Source organism: Colias philodice, chromosome 12 (assembly GCF_061535455.1).
Source record: "Colias philodice isolate Cphi_HAF_F1 chromosome 12, ilColPhil1 Martin Lab GWU primary, whole genome shotgun sequence".
NCBI classification, from domain to species: domain Eukaryota; kingdom Metazoa; phylum Arthropoda; class Insecta; order Lepidoptera; family Pieridae; genus Colias; species Colias philodice.
The window spans coordinates 468,437-494,979 of NC_143097.1; the positions used below are offsets into that span (position 1 = coordinate 468,437).

General features: G+C 33.9%; 1 protein-coding gene across 3 annotated transcripts in view; it reads right to left on the reverse strand.

Moving 5' to 3' along the window:
- LOC149483715 (E3 ubiquitin-protein ligase znrf2) overlaps positions 1-26,543 on the reverse strand; it is a 115,457-nt gene that overhangs the window by 64,355 nt on the left and 24,559 nt on the right. The window contains exon 1 of one of the 3 annotated variants that reach the window (XM_089701993.1): positions 6,202-6,386. The exons of the other annotated variants lie outside the window; for them this stretch is intronic. Within the exon in view, the coding sequence (XP_089558119.1) occupies positions 6,202-6,265 (64 nt within the window). The 5' untranslated portion in view covers positions 6,266-6,386. Of the gene's footprint in view, positions 1-6,201; positions 6,387-26,543 lie in introns of those variants that run through there. 3 annotated transcript variants of the gene reach the window in all.

The following is a 26,543-nucleotide window of genomic DNA, read 5'->3' on the forward strand; positions in this document are numbered from 1 at the left end:
TACACTAAAAAGTATTAAATAAAAATAACTTCGTTAAAAACAACCGACTTCAAAAACGGAAAAGTAAAAAATAAAAAAGATTGATATTGATATTATTACAGCTAGCGCGCACGAGCAAAAAAAAATGTTGTGTGGTTTTATGAAACCACGATAAAAGTGAAACTGTTCGAACGGTTCCGAACACTGCTTTGTGTAGCGCATGACGGTCGGCTGCCGAGTAGGTATACCTACTCGCAGCCGCGATACACGCGACATGCGCTACACAGACCAAAAAGTTTGAGACGATGTAATAAAAGTTTCACTTTAATAATAATTACATTTATTATTAATTACTACATATTATTTAGATGTTTTATTTACTAAAAAGGTTTGATGTCGATGCACGGGCTTAATACTAAGTGCTTAGTGCTTGGCACCGACTTCAAACCTATTTAATAAATTAATAATATTGTTTTTAATTAAGTTATTTTTATTATTAGTAGTTTTCTGTCTATAGTAGAGCCATTTTAATAGGCAACATTGACAGTTCAATAAAATTCAGCAATGTAATCTAGTAACGACACCATAGAAAAATATGTTATATCGTTTTGTTGGAACTGCACATTTACTAAACTTTTTTCAATTAAGATTACATATCTATTCTAATATTATAAAGAGGAAAGGTTTGTATGGTTTGTATGGCTTTCAGTTTTCACGCATAAACTACTGAACCGATTACAATGAAATTTAGCACACATATAGAGAGTAACTTGGATTAACACATAGGATAGGTTTTATCCCGGAAATCTCACGGGAATGGGAACTATGCGGGACAAGAGCACAGACCACAACCGTCTCTTCGTAATCCATGTTGATAAATGCGGAAAATTTTAAAGAAAAAGTTGCGTTGCTGTCGCTTTCGTGTGCGCATCGTTCAAAACTTTGCGAGGAGACAGCGACAGAGACAAAATAGTTGCCGGGCAACTAAGTTTCTCGTGGGCGCTCGCTCTTATTGAGTTGTCTTGGTATTGGTAACTATACTATATTTTGCTCTTTTCATTTTAGATCGCGTTTTAAATCCTCTACACAGCTGCAGCGTAAAGGCTACCTAATGTATACAAATATTTTTAAACAAAAAGCTAAACCACCTACAGATTATCAGATCTAGACAAAATTTAAATGAGACCAATCGGAAGGCACTATCTATCAAATAAAAAAAAACATTAGTCAAAATCGGTTCATACATAAGTTCTGAGGTAAAAAACCCAAAAAATCAGTCGAATTTAAAACTTCGACCTTTTTTGAAATCAATTGAAAAGGAAAAACATTCAAAAATCCATACTAATATTATAAATGCGAAAGTAACTCTGTCTGTCTGTCTGTTACTCAATCACGCCTAAACTACTGAACCAATTTGCATGAAATTTGGTATGGAGATATTTTGATACCCGAGAAAGGACATAGACTACCTTTTATTGCGAAATATGTACCACGGGCGAAGCCGGGGCGGACCTCTAGTATAATAATAAATGAGAAAAGCATCAATAAACTGAACTATCATCACTCAAGAGGCAGTCAGTCACGCGGCGGCGGCAGGAAACTCAATTGAGATAGCACGACCCAAGTACGGGTTACGTGTAATATAAACAACAATATGTTATTGTACTATACATTTATAGTGTATATGTACTACGCAATAAGACATATTCTTAGTAAAAACTTTGTAAAAGAGCAGGTGGGCAACTTGAAGTTGTCACCAGTCAGCACTCACCACCGCACCGCCCATATACACTTTTGGTGTTTTAAAACTGATGGTGTTTTTCCGGTTATTTATGTGAGTACGTATGGATTCATTCTCAATCACGAGTATTGACATAGCACATATGTCACACAATTATAAATCACGATATGATAATTTTTTTTAAATTACAAAAACGTTTAAAATTTTTCTAATAAAGTATCTTCTGCACAGCAATTATCATGCCAAAATAAGAATATTCATAAGATTACTTCATAATATAAAAGTAAAACATTGTTCGAAAACACCTGCCTACCTACATTTTTATCCCATGTAGAAAAATAAAATGCATATATCCCATGCAGAAAAATAAAATACAAAATGCACTGAGAGCATTAAATTCTATTCATCGTTTTCGCGACACTACATCACGATGACCTACTTACGAACAAAGATATGACGAAACTTTTAAGCTATAAACTTCAGGAATAAAAAAAAACCTCAACATAAAGAAAACATGCAAATATGGATTTATTTATATATATATATATATATATACTAGATTTCCGCCCGCGTCTTCGCCCGCGTTTTCAAAGGAAAACCCGCATAGTTCCCGTTCCCGTAGGATTTCCGGGATAAAACCTATCCTACGTATTAATCCTAGTTACCCTCTATACGTGAGCTAAATTTCATTGTAATCGGTTCAGTAGTATTTATGTGAAAGAGTAACAAACACACACACATCCTCACAAACTTTCGCATTTATAATATAAGTTGGATAGGATGAAACAACAGGAAATGCCACTGTTATCATTTACAAAAATATATGTGAACGCTGAAACATTTCCTTTGATTGGAATGCAGATTAAACTTATCTTGATCTGAAAAACTAAAAATAAAAACGACGATAATGCTAAATCATACAATCTTTTACAAAGCAATGATATGATTCAATATTTTTATTTGTCTCAAAAGCTATAACAGTTTCCCACTGTAATAACTGAAAAAAAATGCCACAATTACATTTTCACTTGAAAAAAATAAAACATATACAATAATTATACGTACGATTATAAATACGTAAATTATACGTATAATATAATTCTAAATCATTGTTCAGAACAGCGGTTTCCAAAATTGAAATAGCCCTAATGATCGCCAACCTCCCAAAGGAGAAGGCACTTTAAGAAGACGTATAAATAACGAAATTTTCTTTTGAAAAAAGTCTATTAAAAATAAATTGGTATTATTTAAAAATAACACAAATAAGTTACAAAAGACGTAGGTAATAGCGCATGCGCATAATTATTTGAAAGATAAGAGATCTCCATTATTATTGTATTTTCTTGCACATTTGCAAAATAAGACCTATAGAATGATAAAACGCAGATCGTTATCTAGACATGAGATAAAACTAGTTGTATCCCATGGTTTCGTCCAATTATTGCCTTTTACATTATCCTTGAATATACCAACAAATGTAAAATAAATAGATAGGTAAGTACATAGATTACGAAATTATGATTCTCGTTCAATTTTTATACTTGATTTTAAACTTATTCTTGAGGTCGATTTTTTTTTCTTAAAAAATAACTTTATTACTTACCACTTTACATAAAAAGGCAACGTTTAATATCAAAAATGTATTTACGAAGAGAAAGTAACAAACAAGCCTTGATACAATTCAAGTAAATACGATTGTAAAGATTATAAATAAATCCCATTAGCAGAATTAACACCGACATTTGCGCAAAATCTCTCACGTGTAAGAAAATATCTGTCTTTGTAATATCTCTACAATGTTCATATAGAGATTAATATTTATTTTTGTAACATTCTAATGCTTTACAAACGATATTCGTTTAAAGAATAGAAAAAAGCCATTCATATAGAGTTTGTTTTTATGACGTAGAAATGGCTAAAGGGATAATGAAATCAAACACACAAATAGCTTATAATGCTGATGCGAATAGACTATATCAGTTCTAATAAGTAGATATTTTTCGGAAATTGGTAAAGGTTATTTCAAGACATCTTTCGGTTATCCATTTTATGCCATAAATTCACAGTACCTACAAGACATAAATATTTTGTATGTACATTGTCTTCAACATTTCAATAAATAATAAATATTGATTTACCTGTTTCTCTTGTAACTATCTAGAATACTACATAATTAATTGATTTACCTCAATTGTGACGTCCATACGACCGAATGTTACCTATTTATACCCTATATTCGAGAACCCGCCACAAATTCCTCTACCAACTAATTATAATGTCAAAATTGTATGAAGCAGCAATATATTACTCGGATATATTTAATATTAAATTAAAGCGCGTCACACACGGTGAAGATACTATACTATTTTATCTTAAGATACTGTTATATTTTATATTACAGTATCTTAACGCATCCGGTATCAGCGTTCGGACCATCATTTTTCTTTTTGTCATTGCGTACTAAGACCCCTGTAGACCACAAAATTTCGCGTCATTTGTAACAGGATGGCGGGTCTACAGGGGTCTTAGTACGCAATGACAAAAAGAAAAATGATGGTCCGAACGCTGATACCGGATGCGTTAAGATACTGTAATATAAAATATAACAGTATCTTAAGATAAAATCTTCACCGTGTGTGACGCGCTTAAACACTGTTTGCCTGCCGGAACATACTTCATGTTTATTAAATTTGTTTAGTATAATACTAGCCGCCCGCCCTGGCTTCGTTCGGCTTCGATAAAAAAAACATTCAGACGCAAAAATGTATTATATAGTAGGATAGAATAATATAGTTAGGTATAGCTAGATATAACGATGTGCTAAGATGTATTCTTTTATCTATCCGATAGTATCACATCAATGATAACCTCTCTAAATTTTATTAATGTTATGTAAGTACCTACATATTTTGTAAAATTAAAGCATGAAAATAAGATAAACAAAACCGGCCAAGTGCGAGTCGGACTCGCGCACCGAGGGTTCCGTACAAACCTGCAAGCTTAAAGGTATTATAGACCTGAGTATTTGATATGAATTTCAATTGAATACCTCTACGCGTTTATGAGGACATGGGTAGTAAGTTTAAAATTATTAAAAAAATATATATTATGTGATGTAACTAAAAATTTATGGTTTTCGTAATTTTTCCTTTATCTATGCTATAAGACGTTGCTTCGTACCAAATTTCAAGATTCTGAGTTCACGGGAAGCACCCTGTAGGTTTTGATTCCCTTGCAAGTGTCGAAAATTTGCGGCATAAACGGCTGTATCTTTTGATTGCGTTGGCTTAGAAGTTTGATTTTTTCACAGCTTCAAGGGACAGTAGACCTGAGTAATTGATATAAATTTCAGCTTCATACCTCCACGAGTTCCTGAGAAAAAGGGTCTTGACAGACGGACGGACGGACAACAAAGTGATCCTATAAGGGTTCCGTTTTTTCCTTTTGAGGTACGGAACCCTAATAATCCTTATTTGAAACGTATTAAGATTGTAAATCCAATGTTAGTATTTACTCGATTACAACACTGTTTTCCCTTTGTTATGATAATTTTGATCTTATCAACGAAACTGCACTGAAATATAATCCAAACTTCATTACAAATTCAAAGGAAACTGTTTGTTACGCTTTCACGGCCAAACCGACGGTTCAAATAGGATGAAATTTTATATGACGATAGTTCGCAAACTAGACAAAATATACAGCAAAGCAAGGTTCTAAGAAAACTGCTTGAATGTTGTAAAATTACATTTTTAGAAAAATAGTTTGAATTTACTTTGAGCTACTGGGTAGACTGAAATAGCTGTTATTGAGAAGTTGTAATCAAACTGAATGTCAGTAGTGCAATTAAGGAAAAGGGTTGACGCCTTGCATACTTAAAATAGATATGAAATAACCATTCGACGCAAAAACATTATATAAATAGCAGCTAGCAGCAAAATAAACAAAACAAACGCAAGATACATAATAGTGTAGAAATCGGATTAAATTAATTGTATTTAAGTTTATTAAAATAAACTCAATGCGATTCACTTTCACTTCAGGCGAAAAGGTCGCTATATCCGATCCCGGTTAAGTATTTACTTGACTAACTAATGGTGAATCAATTAATATATTTACATATAATTAAAATGCACAGGCACAATAACACCGCAAATGGGTATTGATAAGAACCCAATTTTAGTAACGAACATTATTAAAATGTTTTATTTTATCGAGTTAAACACTGCTTAAAAGAAACGTAGTGAAAATGAAAGTATGTATAAAGGAGAGTCAGTAACATAACTCTAAGTGCATTTGTTGCGTTTCAACATTGTTAACATCGTTACACGACCAATAATCTCTGAGTGCAATGGTAATTAATTCTTCGGGGAAATAATTAACTTTATAATTAAGTCACGCCGGGCCGATACAGCCTCCAGTCTGAATGGCCAGCCTTATTTACTTTCCCGGCATCATAAAAACGAGACCAGCATACAGACCTATTTCTTTCCTCGTGTAATGCCTCTCGCCGTTGTGCGAATTGGTTCCGAAAGCTTGTCCCATGATGTACACAACAACAATGTGTTAAACCTTGTATAAAATAAACAAATCACTCTTCACTGCACATAATAGCACGTCTGTCCGCTGCGACGGCCCGCCCGCGACTGCCGCTCGCCGCCCGCCGCCGGAGCGCCACATACGTCAGTGTGACCGATAATTTTTGACCCGTATCTTTCAGATGTTTACATACAGATAGCCACTGTGACCTAGGTCGTGATAATTTGGTGGTTACAGATAATCTCCATTGTACGAATGTGGGTTACGATTTGATAGTGGCCAGTGACAATAGATGGAAACGTAAATATATTCTGAAAGTTCCGATAGAACTGTTTACGTTATCTCGTTAGAGCGATTCTGCGCTCAGTAAAATTAATCAATGCACGTGATTCGGCTGAATGCAGAATTGAGAAAATTGAATGCACTTTCTCTATATGTATTGGGCTCTATCAGTTATATATGTGTTATCGATCGATGTTTATGTAAAAGTAAAAGAATGATGAGTGGTAAAATAAATTAATATAAGTATAGTAGGTCAATAGTAGGTAAGTAACATCAAGGATTTTAACAGATATGCCCGAAAAGGTAAGGCGCGGGACATATACAAGCGGCGCGGCGCGCATCGGGCGCGCTGTTGGCGTCCGAAAATGATATTTATATAGAGTGGTTAAATGCATTTTCTTCATGCATAATTTAGTAAAATTATGTTTTTTGTGCTAAAAGAGATTTGAAAGTAACGTTAATTTGAAAGTAACGATTTTGTTTTGATAATTCCTTGTAAGTAAATAGCGAGGATAACCCCACGATTGCAAATATATCTTTGTTGGAAATGTTGGAATTTACTTGGAAAATTTTATAGTACTTTTAAAGTAATTTTAAAGTAGTACTGGTGTAATGATGGAAGAAAAGAAGGTTAAAATAACACAAAATTTATATTGTACTAGCGGTCCGCCCCGGCTTCGCCCGTGGTACATATTTCGCAATAAAAGGTAGCCTATGTTCTTTCTCAGGGTCTAAAGATTATCTGTGCCAAATTTCATCAAAATCGGTCAAGTACCTAGTTTATGCGTGAAAACCATACATACATACATACATACATACATACATACATACATACATACAAACCTTTCCTCTTTATAATATTAGTATAGATAAAATATGGTTTTCAAACACAGGTTTACATTTAAACCATATAAATCTTATCATTAAAATCTCAGTTCAAAAGTATTTACAGTACTGATCATTCCACAATATTATTACAATTACAAATAAATAAAAAACACAATCAAAATCAGGATTATCTTTATTTCTGACATTGTAAATACATGGGAACTTTCATTATGCTCTTCTTCATTTTCACTTTCCCTACTGCCATCACCTGTGTAAATCATTTCATCGATTAATTCAATTCACCTTTAAAAACAAAACGAAGAAGGGTATGTAATAGCAGCTCTATATAATTCCACACAGAGATAACACATTTTTGACTGACAGGCTACCGTCTCCTACCACCCGATTTGTTTTTGATTGTGTATGACCGTGAATTGACCTCTATTTGGATGCGATGGGGGAAGCGCGCCTGCGGTACGCCCGCGGCGCAACCGTGGCGTGCCGCCTCGTCGCCTTTCCAAAATTCTTTCATACAAAATGTATAAGAAGGACGTGGTGCAAAACAGATTCAAGAGGTGCGCTTATGGCACGCCCGCGCCCGCGCCGCTTGTGTTTGACCCGCGCCTAAAGCAGCGCTATAAATGCAAAAAATAATTGGACGGCTTACGAAATTTGGAACATTGTAGAAATTTTTTGTTAATTCTAGATATAACGATACAAATTTGAAATTATTACAACATTATAGACGATTTACTATAAATAATAGGTACCTATAGCAATGTCCATCACAAGTTTGTCTATGAAAAATAAATAAAAGGTAGTGAGTGAATACATAAAAATATGAAATGCTTCAATAGACAGCATGAAATGATGCAAATCTCTCTCAGCTCCGTGAAGTATGAAAGTATTCAGACGCAATCGAATGGAAAATAGCATCTCACTATTTGTATTTTTCTCAGTCGAATCTTTATGTGGTTTCCCTTATACAATAGTTTCAAAGGGCACTCGTTATTTTGAAATTGAAGTTTATTTTGTTTATTTATTGTGTATGTATCTATATTCTTTACTTGGCTACTACCTACCTCTACAAAATTACTATTTTTAGCTGATAGATATCTATACAGGGTGTACCAAAAAGTAGTGATGAACGGAAGCTGAGAGGTAGAGGACCTAGAGGGCTATCCGAATCACCCCCATGTATGTTATGCGATTTTTCGTATTTTCGGAGTTATGACGTTTTTTTCAATTTTTCACCTATCGCCGAGTACGATGATATTTTCACTCATGCTGACGTCAATGATTGCGGAAGATGCTTGATTTTTTTTTGTGTGCTAAGCTGAAAGATAGGCCAATTCAGTATGGTAACATTTACTATCGTTAGATCTTTGAATGGAATAAAAAAAAGAATTAAATGGCAAGAAAGATAAAATTACCCAGTATGTTCACCACTTCAAGGGCCCGTAAAAAAATAAAATCACATAAAAAAAGTTTTCCGTTTGACTTTTAAAAACTTGCTCTATCTATCAGATAGCTACCCTGAAAATTTCATTTACTTATTCAGAAGGCTTCAATAGAAAAATTTAAATCTAAATGTGGTAAGTGCAAAAATTGAATTAACATGATGATCATTAAAACCAATAAATAGGTGTTTAATTACCAGAAATTTTTAAAATAACCCCGCTGTTGCTCAATGCAAGTGCGACATCACCGTAAAAAGTTGTCTTTTAAATGTCTGAATGCCCTTTTATCATTTTTAATGGTTTCTTCTGCTACTATGAATTTCCGGGTTATTTCGTCCAAATCGTGGCATTCTCTCAAGTAGCCGAGGTCTTTTTAGTATTCCCATTGAAACAAATCAATGGGGTTTAGGTCGAGGGACCGTAGAGGCCAGGCTTTAAGGCAGGCGTCACCGGCGCATGCGCAGGCTGCAACGACCAATCCATCTTTCAGGGTATCTTTGCCCTTTAGCCTGGCCTGCTCGGTCTCCGGACATAAACCCTATTGATTTTTTTCCGTGGGGATACTACAAAGACGAGAGACTGCCACAATTTGCCACTTTTTTTATTCCATTCAAAGATCTAACGATAGTAAATGTTACCATACTGAATTGGCCTATCTTTCAGCTTAGCACACAAAAAAAATCAAGCATCTTCCGCAATCATTGACGTCAGCATGAGTGAAAATATCATCGTACTCGGCGATAGGTGAAAAATTGAAAAAAAACGTCATAACTCCGAAAATACGAAAAATCGCATAACATACATGGGGGTGATTCGGATAGCCCTCTAGGTCCTCTACCTCTCAGCTTCCGTTCATCACTACTTTTTGGTACACCCTGTATATTAGATATCTTGGTAAAATAGTAATTATGTATAATAATTTTCGATATCTATATATAAAATTCTCGTGTCACAATGTTAATTACCATACCTCTCCGAAACGACTGGATTGATTCTCATGAAATTTTGTGTGCATATCGATTAGACCTGAACATCGGCCAACATCTATTTTTCATACCTAAGTTATAAGAGTACCTAAGGCAGAACAACGTTTGCCGGGACTGCAGCTAGTATTTTATATAAAGCTTCGTCTAGTTTGAAAATCGTAACCTTCATAACATTGAGTTTCTCATAATTGTGTCATACTTACGTAGTAACTATTTACTAATCAGTGGTTATCCAGAGCGGCATTATACACCATTAGTTATTATTATCAAAGTAATTAACGTTATTTTTCTTGTATTGTTTACATAACACTGTATACAAAGGGCTCAGTAATATGTTACAAGGACCCTTGCAATCAAAACCGTTCCGGTAAATAAATGTTAAAATAATAATCATTTTAATATGTATATCCAAAATATCAAGGGTAAAAGGACAGCACATTGGATATTGAATAATCGATCTTATTCCATGTAATTACAGTCTAATTTTCTTTCTTTAGTATAAGATAGTAAAAAATCAGCTTCAAGTCAATGACACTTCATTGTGCACCTTCGCAAAGTGCGAATATAATTGATTTTTTATTAAATTTACATCAGCTATCGGATAGCAACTCGAAGCAACCACCAATTCATTTTTTGTCAAACAACTACGAAGTTATTAAAGCTAATTCTTAATAGGTATTTTAAAATGATCCTTATATCGTTGGTTCCACATCACAATGAAAATATGGATAATGGAATGTATGTTTCATACCGTCAAAAGCATGTGTGTTGATTGTAGAGTGATTTCTTATTTAGACCACTAGACAATGCTAGCACATTATGGGACATCTACCCAATGGTCAGCGTTGGCCCAACAAATGATCGTCGATGATTGCCTCCAATACGGGGATTATGAAAAAGCATCTACAATGACGGCCGATCAGACATTTGGGCCCTCCTACATTAACGTGATTGCCTCTATTTATTATTATTTATATTATATAAACGCTATAAATAGTAATCATATTGATGATTCAGTCAACTAAGTATAAGTTGTAAAATGTAATCTCTTTGTTCAAACACCAACTGCGCAGTTGTAGACTTGATTTATCTATTTAGTTATTCGTTCAGAATAAAAGCCTTTTTACCTATTTCTTGAACAATTCCTATTTGTTGATCCCATTGATTTATTCGACATGAAAACTAACGTCAATATATCCTTGTCAAACTTTGATCCTATCCGTCCCTTCGATTGTAAGGTCAGCAACAAACTAATAATATTTTCCGATTTTCATTCTTCTTCTCAATGGTTCAAAAGGTCACGTGCTTATCTCTGAAACTTGTGTCTACGATTTCATGTCCATAATTGCTTAAAGAATAAATTTCAAGTTTCAACAATGTTTGCAAAAATCAAATACCCAAAAACTACTTACGCTATATTTTATTCAATTACATTTTAACCCAAGACAGCATTTCACTCACTGATCGATTCATAGCCTTTAAGAACCTACAAGGTTTTAACAAAGTATAGGATCCTAAAAAAAACTTCCATAAAATCAAATTTAACTAGATATTAAACAATCCTGAATTATTATTACTTACTAACGACTTTAATATAAAATTAAAATTCAATATCACTGAAGATAATGGTTCTTAATAAACGACTCATATTAAGTTATTAACTGAAAAAAAAACTCTTAAAAGTATTACGTCGAGGTAAATCTCCCCGTAACTCGTACAATCTTTATGAACATAGAATTTTCGAGTAAAAACTGGTATAAGCTGAGGTAGATTAAATTGATGCTCATATTAAATTTTTAAAAAGAGTTTCAATGTGTATGTGAAGATGTTTATTACCGTATACGTAACTAATATGTACACTAAATAATTTTAATAATATGTGTTTGGTTACTTTGTGGAAAGAAAACTAATTAAAAAACACCTAGGTATTTCGAAAATTCTTCCATCATCATAGACTTACATTGTTCTTTAGTTTATTATTATTTCAGTTTGTGTTTCATGTCAAGCAATGCTAGGGCATACATCTAGTTAATAATAAAATCCAAAGTCCAACAACCACTACAAAATTACTTGAGAACATTGCATACATTCAAACAATATCGTTATCAGCGGTGTTATTCTAACACTTAATTTCATATTAAGCAAATCACGTGCATTGTCACAATACCCGGAATAATTACGAAGATTTCTTAGAAACTCGATAGCGTATGCTTGTTCAATGCAAGTTATATCGACTTTCTTGCATGCTATTGTATTTTACACCTATTATAGCTCCATCTATAGAGACCACAAGTGTAGTACAGTGGAAAGGGTTTGTAGAAGCAATGGGTCCTTGGTTCAGTTTCTAGTTAATACAAAGATCTGGTCTGGCAAGACTAAGACAAGATACTTATCACAATATTCATTTGTACTAGTAAATGAGTCTTAAATATATTATTTTCATATGTAGAAGATTAGAGCGCAATGAACTCCAATCAAATATTAAAATTTATTGATACATTCCCGCAATCAAAGGAAAATTTATCATTTCAATCACCACACGAATTACATAAAACATTTCATATTCAAGATACGTGACTTGATTGCCGCCATACTATCTCATTACATCCATTTGAGTATTATCTTTTATGAAACTCAACACTTTGTCAAGTTGAACACACGACGATATATTATTATCATTAAATCTAAATTCATAGAACTTGTTACGCATTCGAATAAAAACCTTTTGATAATAATTTAATATATATTAGTACAGTAGTTAATACGTGAGCGTATAACCGAAATGCCCTACCTTCGATTACTACTATAGAATTACTTACTTGTACACTTATACACCGATCGCCTCCTTGCTACAGTGGTTGACGCGTGAGCGTAGCAACAAGAAGTCCTGGGTTCGATTTCCGGTGGAGATGAAGAAAAACAATGTCTCGGTCTGGTCGGACACGGAAGGTTGATCACCTACTTGTCCCCAAAAGAAAATCGATCAGTGAAACAGATGTATAATGTATAAGAGAACACAAAGCCAGAATATACCAGGTTTCACAATATAAGCCTTACACACACACGTGCCATATAAAAGCATTAATTTATTCACAACAGTGTTTTCACAGTTCACTACAAAGGCTAGTACAAACAGACTGCGAAATGAATCCGACGCAATCCGAATTTAAGAGCTTGCTGTTTATTTTCACTACGGGACCTATACGCTATTTTTTACCATCTCATGAAACTATGTATTGATAAAAAAATTAACTAAACGCATAACCGTAGAGGAAAAACTTTGCATATTCCCGGTTCTAATGCATTCTAAAATATGTTTTATTTATTTTCTATAGGTGTATATATCCGATAGGTACATGCGGAAGAACATATTCTTTTTTTATCAAACGAGGTTTGAAATAGAAACAGAATAAAATATATTTCTTACGTCATTGTTCGATATCCCTACGGAGCAGAAAAAACAAGTGGACTTTTCCTGTTCCGCGGTTCATCGAAACATACTCTGTAATTTAGTTTTATTCTTTTGTAAAATAATATGTCTGAAACATTTTTCTTTAGTAGGTATACCTATCGTAAATATAGTTTACAATTGTTCACGTTTTAGATAGCGTGTCTTTCTCAATAATTTATAGAAATGATTTCATTTTATCGTAAATAATGTTGCTTATGAATATAAATTCATACTCACGATAACAATTACAACATTGTGGTTTACATTATGACATGCACATTATTTGCATATGATTGTACAATGCAAGCTTCTCTTACCCCGACGACGCTTTAAATTATATTCCAAACAAAAAAACGTGTAAGTAATATAAAATCAAAAGCATGTTATTTAAACAAGGCAACTGCAGTATTTGTTGCTGTATACTAAACCTACTTTTTTCGATATCCATGAAAATGTTAACTATAACATTATTACGAAAATATAAATAATAAATATACATCGTTTTTCGTTGAACAGAGCCTTAAATAAAGAGTTTATGAAAGCGCTGTAATTACAAACGCCTACCCATTAAGTAGCGAACTTACGAGTTGAATATATATTGCCGTCATTTTTCAGCAGGCGCTTTTTAATAAACACTGCGCATAAGCTATTCATAGAACACATTTATATCAAAACATGAAATTAAAACGTTACAGCGAATAAAATTTACGTTTTATGTTTCTGGTTCAATAAAGAAAATAAGAACCTATACTTTGTTGCGTGTAAAAGATGTTTTTACTATGGTGTGGTTGGCTATTTTGTTCGTTGTAAACTTTATAAGTGATGGTTTTAAATAACTAGGCCCTTTTTTAATAAGAAATGATTTAATTCTTACTAGGTACCCTTTTTACAAGAAAATCACAAAATAAAAAGGGTAGATACCTATAACTGTAGCCTTCTCCATAATATGTAGATATGACGTATGTAGATCTATTTATTTCCTCCATCAGAACTTCTAAACAACTTATCATATAATATTATGGCAAAAGCTGTTCGAATATTCTTGATCGTCCGTTGGGTAAGAGCTACGTCACGTAACGTTAAATTCAATAATGGCGCCCTCTAGAGGATGTAGCAAAACTTCTAGGCAACAATTTTTGCTATCGATATTATTTTTAGTTTCCTTTCAATAAAATGAAAATATAAGTCACGATTAATTCATTACAATTGAAAAATGGAAAATATTTTAATTGACGAAACTACAATTGACGAAATTCATCGGCGTTAGCATGGCATAGCATGATTCCTTTACAAATGGTTTGTCAAAAATATTAAAAAAACATTCCAAGCATAGTATTTCTATGCATCGATGTTACCAACCATCCCTAACCTATAAAAATAAAAATAACAAGCTAAACTAACATTTTAAAGGATTCCTGTTTCAACAGAACACTCGCTCTATAAATAACGAGTGAAAAACGGCAAGAATCCCAGTGTTTAGAGGCACTTTAACAATTAAACAGGCTCTGCAGCACGGGCATTACGCTAAGTGCTAGTTTAGTGATGTACATATTACATTGATGTATTATTTGTGTCGATAAACTTTTAATTAGGTGCCCATGATGGAATTACAATACTCGAGTTACTATGCATATTATGTTATATTAAAAAAAATAACATAAATTATGTACTTATACAAATTTTACCAGTTAGTGAAATGAGTCTGATCATTCAAAATTGTTATAAGTTATAAGTTATAGCAGTTAAAAAAATTAAATCGTGTTACTATGAATCGACATCATGTTGCAGAAAAACGGAACATTACGTAGATAAATGAAGTATTTTTTTGAGCTGGCAATGAGGTCAAAAAGTCTTAAATTTGTTGCAAGTATGAATCACTGGATCGCCTAATTTTGCCAACTTTATTATGACTGATAAAGCTTTGTAAAGAACATAATAAAACATTACATATTATTATACACATAAAACATTAATTATTCTCCCCTGTCACATCACTAGCGGGGGCCATTCATTGAAAGTGCATCCGTACTTTGCATTCAATATGGCGCTTTTAGCGCTTGCTTAACTGCCATACCGGGCAATTTAACGTTTAGTTTAACTAACAATATATGTATTATTAATAAAAACTAAAAAGAATTTTATTATTTACATTAACAGAAAATATTTTTACAAATTGCTTTGTTTGTTGTCTTTCGGTTTTATTATGCCTACATATTACATACAATTAAAATATGTTAATACTAGATTTCCGCCCGCGGCTTCGCCCACGTTTTCAAAGGAAAACCCGCATAGTTCCCGTTCCCGTGGGATTTCCGGGATAAAACCTATCCTATGTGTTAATCCAAGTTACCCTCTATATGTGTGCTAAATTTCATTGTAATCGGTTCAGTAGTTTTTACGTGAAAGAGTAACAAACATCCATACAAACTTTCGCCTTTATAATAGTATTAGGATTAGGATAAAACTGGAATTCTTGCAATTGATATAATATAAAGGACACTGAGACAATTAATGTTAGCAAAAAACTGAATAGTTACATGATTACCATTGCGTCGCCTCATTTACTTTAAAACAATGAAACAAGCATTAACAAACAAAAATTCCATTCCCTTAAAACGAAGTAAACAAACTTCCAATACTAAACTATTCAAACTAAACAGCTCTTTAAAAACATCGTCTTCCCCACTACGGCACTACCTAATATTCAGCTACAACTAAAACCCAGTCACCATACGATCAAAATAATCTTCACATCATACAAAATTAACGAACGTGAAGCTCGCAAGTGATGTAATTCGTCGCGGCAACAAGGGGGCAAGTAAAAAGCCGATATTCAATACAACGTTCAATCTTCAGAGCAGGCCGCTCGTAAAATTTCCAATCTACTTATCGTTAGACCAGACAGACAGACTTCCACGCTTCCCGCAAAATACACGAACGGAAAATGTTGTGGTGCTATTTTCCTATACAGACCATGAACTCGTTACAAATGAAAAAAACATTTTAATTGAATGAACAAAAAGCACTCAAACGATGTATTTTTCGTTAGCAACTTTTTCACGGGGAACAAGTCTGCATTTCTAAATTCTTATTCGTTCTTTATTTTAACTAAACAGATGCAGAAATAAAAATAAATTTAAACTTGCACATCATAAATTCTTCTATATTTCAGATTGCACTCCTGATTTCACATTTTAAAGTCAAAGCAGTTACTTAAAATTACTGGTTTATACGAAATACATAAAATATGTTAAGAATTGGACAAAAAGGTGCGAAGATAACTGTTTAGAAAAATATAGGATTACAAAAAAATATCTGATAATATTAAAGCAAGACCTGTTTACATACACGGTATGCCAATGACCGTATATCGAAAGATTTTAACTGACCCCATAAAGAAATGCAACGTTTTGAATGTACTTGACTAGACATGAAAATACTAACTATAGATAAATATTAATTATTAAACACGTCTTCATATGTGTCTGTTAGACATATTAATATTAAAGATGAGAAAGACAAAGGTCACGCACTAGTGAGCATTTAAATAAATAAGACCTTTTAGAACGACAAATCACCATTTAGCCCATGAAGGAGATAAAATAAAGTTTCACTTTAAATTTTGAAAATTATGTCATAATTACTATGAGCACAGTAAAGTTGAGCATTGAATTTAAACTAAATTGTGTTTCAACTGCAAAAGAAACAAAGAAGAAGTAGAAAACACTCATGACAACGACAACAAAAACCATCTATAGCTATAAGTTAAAACTTACCTACACCCTACCACCCATTGAAAAATCCACTTAATCTAATACAAAATCAACCACCAGGACCACACACAGACCCTACAGCCAAAACCAAACAGCATAGACTCAACAAAAACGGATTCAATCACAATAAACCCCGTAACACTAACAAGAGTCCACTCGCACAGATCGAAATAACCGCAAGGTCACTGTCGCCAGCCGCTGGCCATCGCACACTTTATTACACACAAGTTTTGATGAGAAAAATTATTTTCATTAACATAACACAGCGTCGAGGCTTTTCATTAAATCCTAAGAATGTAGTGTTTTTAGTTTGCGACAAATCTGGCTATTATTAGATATTTGTACTAAATTGGAAAAGATGTACCAAAAAGACGTGCCCACAAGTATGTTCATCACTTGTCCATATATCCTATTAAATTTTGTTAAGTTGAAGACAGATGCGTTATTTACAGAGAAATGTTGAATTACTTATTTATTTATTGCCTTTGTTCTCATATCTTTATTATGACTTTGGATTTCATTTAGTTCTGCAAAAATTCGGCCAAGAAATAATCTCACAGCTCAAAATGGACCTTTAATTAGAGTATTAACTAATGACCCATCACAACTCCGCCCCGTAACAACGATTAGCACTTACAGGCAGACGGACCGTTTTTACGAGGATTCCTACTTTGTAAGTCGTTACCCCATTTCTACTTGGGCTTTTATAGGTTTATTTAAAGAAAGGAGATTTTTTTTATATTTTCTAGTTATACAAAAAGTAGCACCTTTTAAGACCGTTATGAGGGTAATAACTACACTGTATTTTTTTTTTTCAGCTATGTTCATTCAAACAGGTTATAAAAGTTTTAAATTACTTGATAAATTCAAAATATCAAACCGTAAAAATATGTAATATAACAATTTTATATCCATTTCAATTTTAAAAATGTCTGCTATAAAGTACTGTTTAAAACTAGACCAATAGTAAAATAAGAAAAACACAATAACCCGGTTTCAGGGTAGTTACTAGCCTGAACTGTTGCACCTCAATTGGTTGTATTATTTAGTAACTATTAACTAATCTGTAGTATTATGTTCATAGATTTATGTTTCTAAGGAGAGTAAACTACATATTAGCAATACGGCCAGCCTCTATAAATTTCTTTTCAAGTGTTTCGCGGATAAATTTATTTTTACTCGTGAGTAAGAAAGCATTATCAATTCATTCATTTCAACATAGCTTCTTAGTTTTAAACTAGATGGCGTTGTATGAACGTTCAGAAATTAAGAAAAATAAATTCCTTACTTTTTTAATCTCTATAATTACTGATGGTTGGATCAAACTCATTCTTTACTCAACCTTGTGAGAATATAAGACACAAACTTTTACAACCGATTCAAGCGGATCATTTTCCCGATCACATTCTTTGCTATTGTTCATAAAGTAAAATAACGCAACGCCTGTATGCATGACACCGGAACATCGGGAAGAGGTGCATCGAAATAGATTTAGCCCAATTACCGCAAGGCCGTCGCTTTCAGCGGGGGGCATGGCAACAACATGACAGAAAGACGTGATTAAAATAACATAATTCACTCTAAACTGTCGCGTCTGTTTTTCTTTGATATTTTTATTCTGTTTTTCTTTGAAGACAAGTTACTGCAATATATTAGTAGAATGCTGAATGCTCGGATCATTGGATCGTTATTTATTATTTTGTAAAACTATTATACAGGCCTCTAGTGATGGTTTCGGCCATAATTCACTAGGTTGGTCAAGTGCGGATACATTTATGTCAAATGACGTCAAACTCTTGGTTCTTCAGTATGTAATACAAAATAATCACCCTCTAAACATGTTATAATAATTAAATTAGCCAGAAACGTAATATCGTACTTTTAGCGCGAAATTAAATGGTCACGTTTTTCATCACGAGATTTTGGACATCATGACGTATATATACTTAAATCATTCAGCATCATCATAAGCGTATAATAAAATTAAAAAGCTACCAATTAAGTTACAAAAATTCTGATCTATCCATTCCAAATCCACCCTACCCACCAAACTAACATTTTCTCTCTTCAAAACCAGCTATTCCCTATACAATTGCACATCACAGCATTACAGTCGAGTCACGTCGGCGTCCCCCTGCAGCGACCTTGGCTGCCATTGATCGACCTTGCACTTGAAGCCAGCCCCAATACGGGTTGCGTCACATTATTCAACCGCCTTTTCAGGGAAATTCGTTCAATGGGACTCCGGCTTTCAATTAATTTGTATGAATTGCATAACAGTTTCAGCGCTTTCAGTGAAAATGTCTAATTTAAAGGTTTAAGATATTTTAGGATTGCCTTGGATATTTATTTTTATGAGAAAATGACCTGCTGGTTACTAATGTATTAGATATTTTAAACATATAGCTTCCGTATTTCACGAAAAGGTAAATTATGTAACTCCTAAAAAATTGCTACCTGTATTTGAATATCCTTAAGAACAAGGTTTTGACGTTAAATATGGATTTAATGGCACCGTTGGGTTACAAATTTGTTTCACCAATCCTTGAAATAAATTGCTAGATAAATTATATTCAAAAACTCATCATATCGAAGTCATATTATCCTAACATTACATCAGCAAATAGTTTTAACGACCGATCGTAATATTTATATCATCCAGGAATATCGAGTTAACCTAAATCTTTGGAATTTTCGTAGAACTAGGTATAAACATTCACATTAAGATCTTTACGTAACTCTATTTATAAAATATGATAACTATATGTGTCCCGTGGTTTCACGCGCAGACAAAATCACGCGTTTAATTCAGTTTGATATTTGACTAATAAGAAACTTAACTTTGATCCTGAGGTTTCAAACTATTGTCAATCTAAATTGTATCTTAATTGATTTTATGTTCGAAGAAGTGTGTGTGATCAGACAGACATGCAAACAGAAAGTCTGTTCTGATAATGTCAGTATGGAATTCCCTGATATAAATTTCACCAACATAGCTAAAACTTTTTTACCTTTTACCTGTATAAAACATTTCCCAACTAACACGGTCACGAGTCAATTAATTACTCTTTGAAACGCCGGCCGTCAATATACATACAACGCTAGCAATAAACCAAATGAATGTTTCATGCAAATGCCTCCCCGACTTTGTCACTTTAGTTAAACCCTCATTTATTTATTTATTTAGCCTTTTAAACTGGGTGAGGATAGTTTTTTTTTGACTGTATAATTTTCTTAGTGATTTTTATGTATGAATTATTTTCTATAGAATATCTCTCAGCTCAGTGTGCCTTCTGGCAAAGGCCTCCTCCAGTAGTTTCCATTGTTTCCGGTCTTTGGCTACTCTCCTCCAATTGGGTCCCGCGGTAAGTTTAAGCTCATCTTCCCAGCGCATATGTTGACGTCCTCGACTTCTCTTGCCATCTCTTGGATACCAGTTAGTCACAATTTGGCTCCATTTTTCTTGTCTAGATCTCAACATATGGCCGGTCCATCTCCATTTTTGGAGGTCTATTCTTTCCAGGATATCAGTCAGTTTTGTTTTCTCTCTTAATTGCAGGTTACTGATTCGATCTTGCCTTTTTGATCTTGTGATGCTCCGTTCCATGCTTCTCTGGCACTTTGCTAATTTTTCTCGATGGTATTTGGTAAGGGACCATGTTTCGCAGCCGTAGGTTATGCAAGGAAGGATACAGGTGTTGAATACTTTTCTTTTTATTGCCATGCTGTGATCTTTTGATTTTACAATTTCCTTCAGAGACCAAAATCTCTTCCATCCATTAGCAATCCTTTTATTTAGTTCCTTAGTTGTTTGGTCTCTTGGGGAGATTATCTGACCCAAGTAGCAATATTCGTCGACATATTCTATTTGTTGATCTTCGATTACAATGGGATCCATTACCGAGTTGGTCATCAGTTTTGTTTTTGTTATGTTCATTTTTAAACCCACTTTCGAGCTCTCTTTATTTAGAGATTTGATCATCTTCCCGAGTGTCTTTGGATTTTCTTCCAGAAGAACAAGATCATCCGCAAATCTTAAGTGGTTTAGTTTTCTTCCAGCTACGTTGAGGCCTAGGTGCTCCCAGTCCAGATTACGAAAGACGTTCTCCAGAACTGCTGAGAACAACTTCGGCGACATTGGGTCACCCTGTCTAACTCCTCTCTTGATTCTGAATTCTTTACCCAAGGCTTCCAATTGGATTTTTGCTTTGCTTTTTGAATATATATTCTTAATAATGTTGATATATGAAGCAGGTATACCTTGCCTTCGTAAGCTTTCCCATATTGCTTTGTGACTAATACAATCAAATGCTTTAGCATAGTCTATAAAGGCTATGTATAATGTTTTGTTGAACTCATTATACTTTTCAATAATCTGTTTTAGTGTGTGGATGTGGTCTATTGTAGAAAAGTTACGTCTGAATCCAGCTTGCTCTATTGGTTGGCTTTCGTCTAATTTTGCGCTTATCCTGTCCAAAATGACCTTTGCGAAAATTTTGTACACATTCGACATTAAGCTTATAGGTCGGTAGTTACTGATGTCATCCTTTGCGCCTTTCTTATGTAGTAGGATTATATGTGAAGTTTCCCATTGTGTTGGTACATATCCAGATATCGAAATTTGGTTGAACATCTTGGTAAGTATTGGTACTAGTTCTTCAATAGTGCCTCTTAACATCTCGTTCCTTATTTTGTCTGGTCCCGGAGCTTTCTCCATTTTTAAACTTTTTATTGCCTTTTCCACTTCACTCTTCAAAATATCGGGTTCCCTATCTGGCATGCTTTCTGCTGTTATACTTTGAGATGGTGGTAAATTAGGATGGTTGTGTGCGTCTTTGTTAGAGTAAAGTTCTTTATAGAACGTCGTGGCTAGTTCCTGTATACATTTCCTGTTTGTGATAGTATCTTCTTTTTTCCTTAGTTTGGGCACCCACTCTTTTCCTGATTCTCTCAGTTCTTTTAGAGCTTTTCTTACACCACCTGTTCTCATTACTTGTCTCTCTAACACTTCTAATCTCTTATTTTTACGGTCTTTCCTAATATTTTTGTTGATTTGTTTGCTTATTTCAGTAATTATTTTTATGTTCTCTTTGTTTTTTCCTTGGGCCAGTAAGGATTTTCTGCGGTTGATTAGTTGGATGGTTTCATCGCTAAGCGGGTACTTGTTTTTGGTTTTGTTGGTATTAATAGTTGTAGCAAGTTTTTTTTCCAATTTTCCATAATTTACTGTGATGTCGGTTTCATTTTCAAATGTTAGTTCTTTAAAACTATCTTTTATAGACATGCCAATTCTTTTGTAATTTTCCGTGGTGGTTAGGATTGAGTTATAAGTGGTAATGTTCTTCCTTCCTTTTTTTGGTGGTAATGCCAGAATTGTACTTCTGACCATCCGATGATCTGTGTTAAAATTTAGTTTTGATATCACGCTTGTATTTGAAAACGCCTTAGGGGAATTGCTCATCATATAATCTATTTCGTTCTTATATCTGCCATCTGGTGAGATCCATGTCCATTTATTTTTTGGATGTTTTCTGAATATACTGCTGAGGAGAGTTAGGTTGTGTTCTAACAAGAATTCCACAAGCTTTTGGCCATTAGAGCTTCTTTTGCCATATCCGTATCTGCCCAAAACATACTCCTCCTCATTTTGTTTTTCCCCAACTTGGGCATTAAAATCTCCCATCAGTATGATATGGTTGTTTGTATAATTCCTGATAACTTTTGCCAGGTCGGCATAGAAGGACTCTGTTTCTGATTCTGCAGCTTGCTCAGTTGGTGCATATGCTTGAATGATAGTCCAAGTCTTTGTATAGTTTGGTAATTTAATGTTAAGCACTGCTATCCTTTCAGAGATACCATAGATGTTTTGTATTTGTTTTTTCAGAGTCGTCTTTATGAGGAATCCAACTCCTCTTTTGCCTCCCTTTTCGCCTTTGTTAAACAATATGTAATCTTGGTATTCACATATCGTTTCGCCTTCTCTTCTCATTTCACTGATTCCTAGTATGTCCCACTTTATCTCTTGGATGGCAATATTCAGTTCTGCAAGTGTATCTTGTGTTCTTAGAGTTCTTGTGTTTAATGTTGCAATATTGATTCTATTTATTTTTCTATTATAATTATAATAATCTGGAGGGTTATGGTCTACACTTCCCTCGGCGACCAACCGTGGTGGGAAGGATTTTTTTAAGTATTTTTTAAAATTATTAAATGGTTGTTTTTCCTGTTTTTGTTTTGAATTTTGAATTTCCGGTTCTAGTTGTTGGTTTTTGTTTAAGTTTATTATGTGAGCTTGTTAGTTTTTTGAACTTTCTGAGTTTGAGGTTGATGTAGTTCTGTCTCTACCCATGTACTGTAATATGTTTGGTTTCAATATGTCTTTTTGCCCCGTACTCTTTGCTTTATTTGCTTTGTTCTCGAGCTCGTTATGCGTGTTCGGTTTTTTCAACGTTGGTAAGTTGGGGGATACAGTTTTGTCTCTCTTCCTTTTTTCACGCTGATTGTCTTTTTGCTTTTTAATTACAAGCTGGTCTCCTCTCATAAAAGCTATGTTTCCCTTTTTCCATTCTTCCTCAACTTTGGACTGTAGTTTTTTCCGAGCCTCAAGGACATCTTTGGGAAAGTCCTCTTTGACATAGATGCCTGGTGGTAGTTTTGATTTTGATTTTAATATTAGATGTTTCTTCCACATAGTAGAGAATGTAACTACCACAGGGCGATTTTTGCTGGTTTTCGCTCCAATTCTGTATATGTTCTTTATTTCGTGGCTGTCTAGATGTACTTCTGCTTCTTCGATGATATCTTTAATGTAGTCAACAAGTTCTGCTTCTCTTTTTCCATTTTCATCGACGCCAAAAAATATCAGGTTGCTTTTCCGCTTGTCATTTTCCAAGTTAGTTATTCTGTGTTCCAGTTTCGTTATTTTAGATTTTAAATGAACGTTTTCTTCCATTAAAGTTTTCATCTTTTCGTCAATTACTTCCATGACATTTTTCGTAACTGCTGTTGTAAGCGTAAGAGTTTGTTGTTTGAGTTTTTCATCTAGCTTCGCGTCCAATTTTGAAAATAGTAATTCCATCTGTTCGTTCATTTTTATTTTTATTTTTGCAATTGTTTTTCCCTATTTTTCTTTGTTAATTCTTAACTTGCAACACTAAGAATTTGTGGGAATTTTTCTAATTTGTAGTGGTAACCCTTTTCGTATATTTAATAATTTTTTGCTTGCAACACTTGTAAACTGTCTTTCTGTTAGGTTGGTATGCTTGATGGATGACAGATTGATTTGCGACTAACTTCACTTAGCATGAATTGTTATGATATGTCACAATGAGTATTCACTGCACTTTTTCGCATTAATCTTAGTCCCTTCTGCAAATTCTCCACTTTCTTCTAGGTTTTGATGGTTTACTAATTACGAAACACCGAAATTTCACGAGTTTTTTGATCTTGTGCACTTGTTTTCGATTTTTAATCACGGAGCTTACTAACGTACGTATTGACAGATAGACTACCGGAACCGGAACATTTCACATTTCATTTTTTAAACCCTCACAAAGGATCAAAAAACAATACAATCTGTCCCAAAAGCTCTTCAATGTTTACAGGAAAACATCAACATCGCTGACGTAAATATAAAGGCAGCGAAACTCATTTCCAACTGGCTCATAACATGAATTATATTAGACATAGTATTAAAATGATTAATAGCTGTTTTGTAGATGACGTTCCTACTTAGAAAATAAAAATAAATGCTTATCAATAATATATTATAGGTACTCGAAAGTACCTATATTATAGAGTGTTAATTATGTATTTGTTTATGCTAAATAATTCTGGGTCAAAAGGTAACCACCACAGGCAATCAATTATAAATTGAACAACCCATCCAGATCCTCCTATCATACCATCAAGAACTTCTAACTAAAATGCACCCCAGTTCATAAAACTTCCTTAACATATTTGCCATGCCGTAGCTACTCTCGGGCATATTAATGCCACTCCGAGTGCAACATCGTGCTCACCCGGCTCTCAGCTGTTCAGCATAATTAAACAGATCAGGTTAACGAGATGAGACACCCCTCGTAGAGGCTAGGGAGTTAATGCTGAGCGGGACGCGACTGACAAATACCTTGGCTATTCTGAAGCAGGAGATTACAAAGAGTCGTTGCTTGTTATGTAGGTCAGTTACTGTTAAGTCTTGTTTGGAATAATTTATATTCATTGATGATAAGGATATTGATTTGTTGATGAACGTATTTTTATAATCATTTTGTAATCGAATGATTCAGACGAATTTAATTGCAAAATCATAATAAAAACAGCCTGTTTTGTACATATGATAGAAAAGAATACAGTTCGATCCCGTCCAGTTTATATAAATAGTATGGAAAACTGACCTGCCGCAACAAATCAATAAAAGTGCAACTGTTCCATATCTCGTACGTCAACTTCCCCCTATTTGACAATTTTTAAAGTCTCTACCTATATAATAAAAGAGAAAAATTGCACGATATGAAAACGATAATCAACTACCGTAGGACGCGTGAAACGTGCAAACGTCACGTAATCAAACCGAACGTGACAGAGGGTCAGCGGTGGGAATAACGAGCATGCATGTTACTTTGATTTGAAAATTTTACACTTGGTTTAATTAAATGCGTTTTGCACATTATGCTGGACCACGCGATGCATGAAAAGGGGATGTTATACGTGCTTTAAATGCAAGTAAGGTTATTACGCTTCGAAGTGCAATGGATAACCAAATTTGCTGAAAAATCATTAAGTCATAAAGTAATCAATACTTATCACTCAATGAACGCGTGGAAAAAGCAGCATTTCCCAAAGATGAATCAAAAATAGAATTACCTGTAACAAAAGAAATAACAAATTATAAACTTAATGTAATAACACATAAATAAACTCATGAACATGTTACAGTAATAGTTTCAAATGTGCATCACTTAGAAACTAAAAAGTGGAAATGATGGATATTGCACAACCGTTTAACTGTTCCAGAAACATTAGTTCAACATGACAAAGGCGAGAAGAATAACTTCCTATCGGGGGTGCAATCTCCGCTCCTCATAAAGACAATACAAAATCATATATACTCAATTTGGCGGCTCGCCAACCGGCATGTTTTATATTTTTTGCGATTCCACTATTAGTTAACATGATAGCGCATATTATTTATGCGGAGACGTCCGTTGGCGAAATGCCACGGCTAGTTAAAAACAAAATGGATCAAAACCGTTGTAACGGATACAGTTCTTAATTAATTAAATAAACCATAATGTCATTAATGACGCAGTCGTTCAGTTGTGGAAGCTTTTCCGGTCATGGAATAGTGAATAGTGACTTTTTCAATTAACTGATACATATATATGTATCTATATTTTCAGTTAAGATTTTCGATCACGAACACATATAAACTAAATACGATCATTTACTGACGTTAATATTGTAATGTTCTACATACAAATTTCACATCGCAGTATTGTCTTC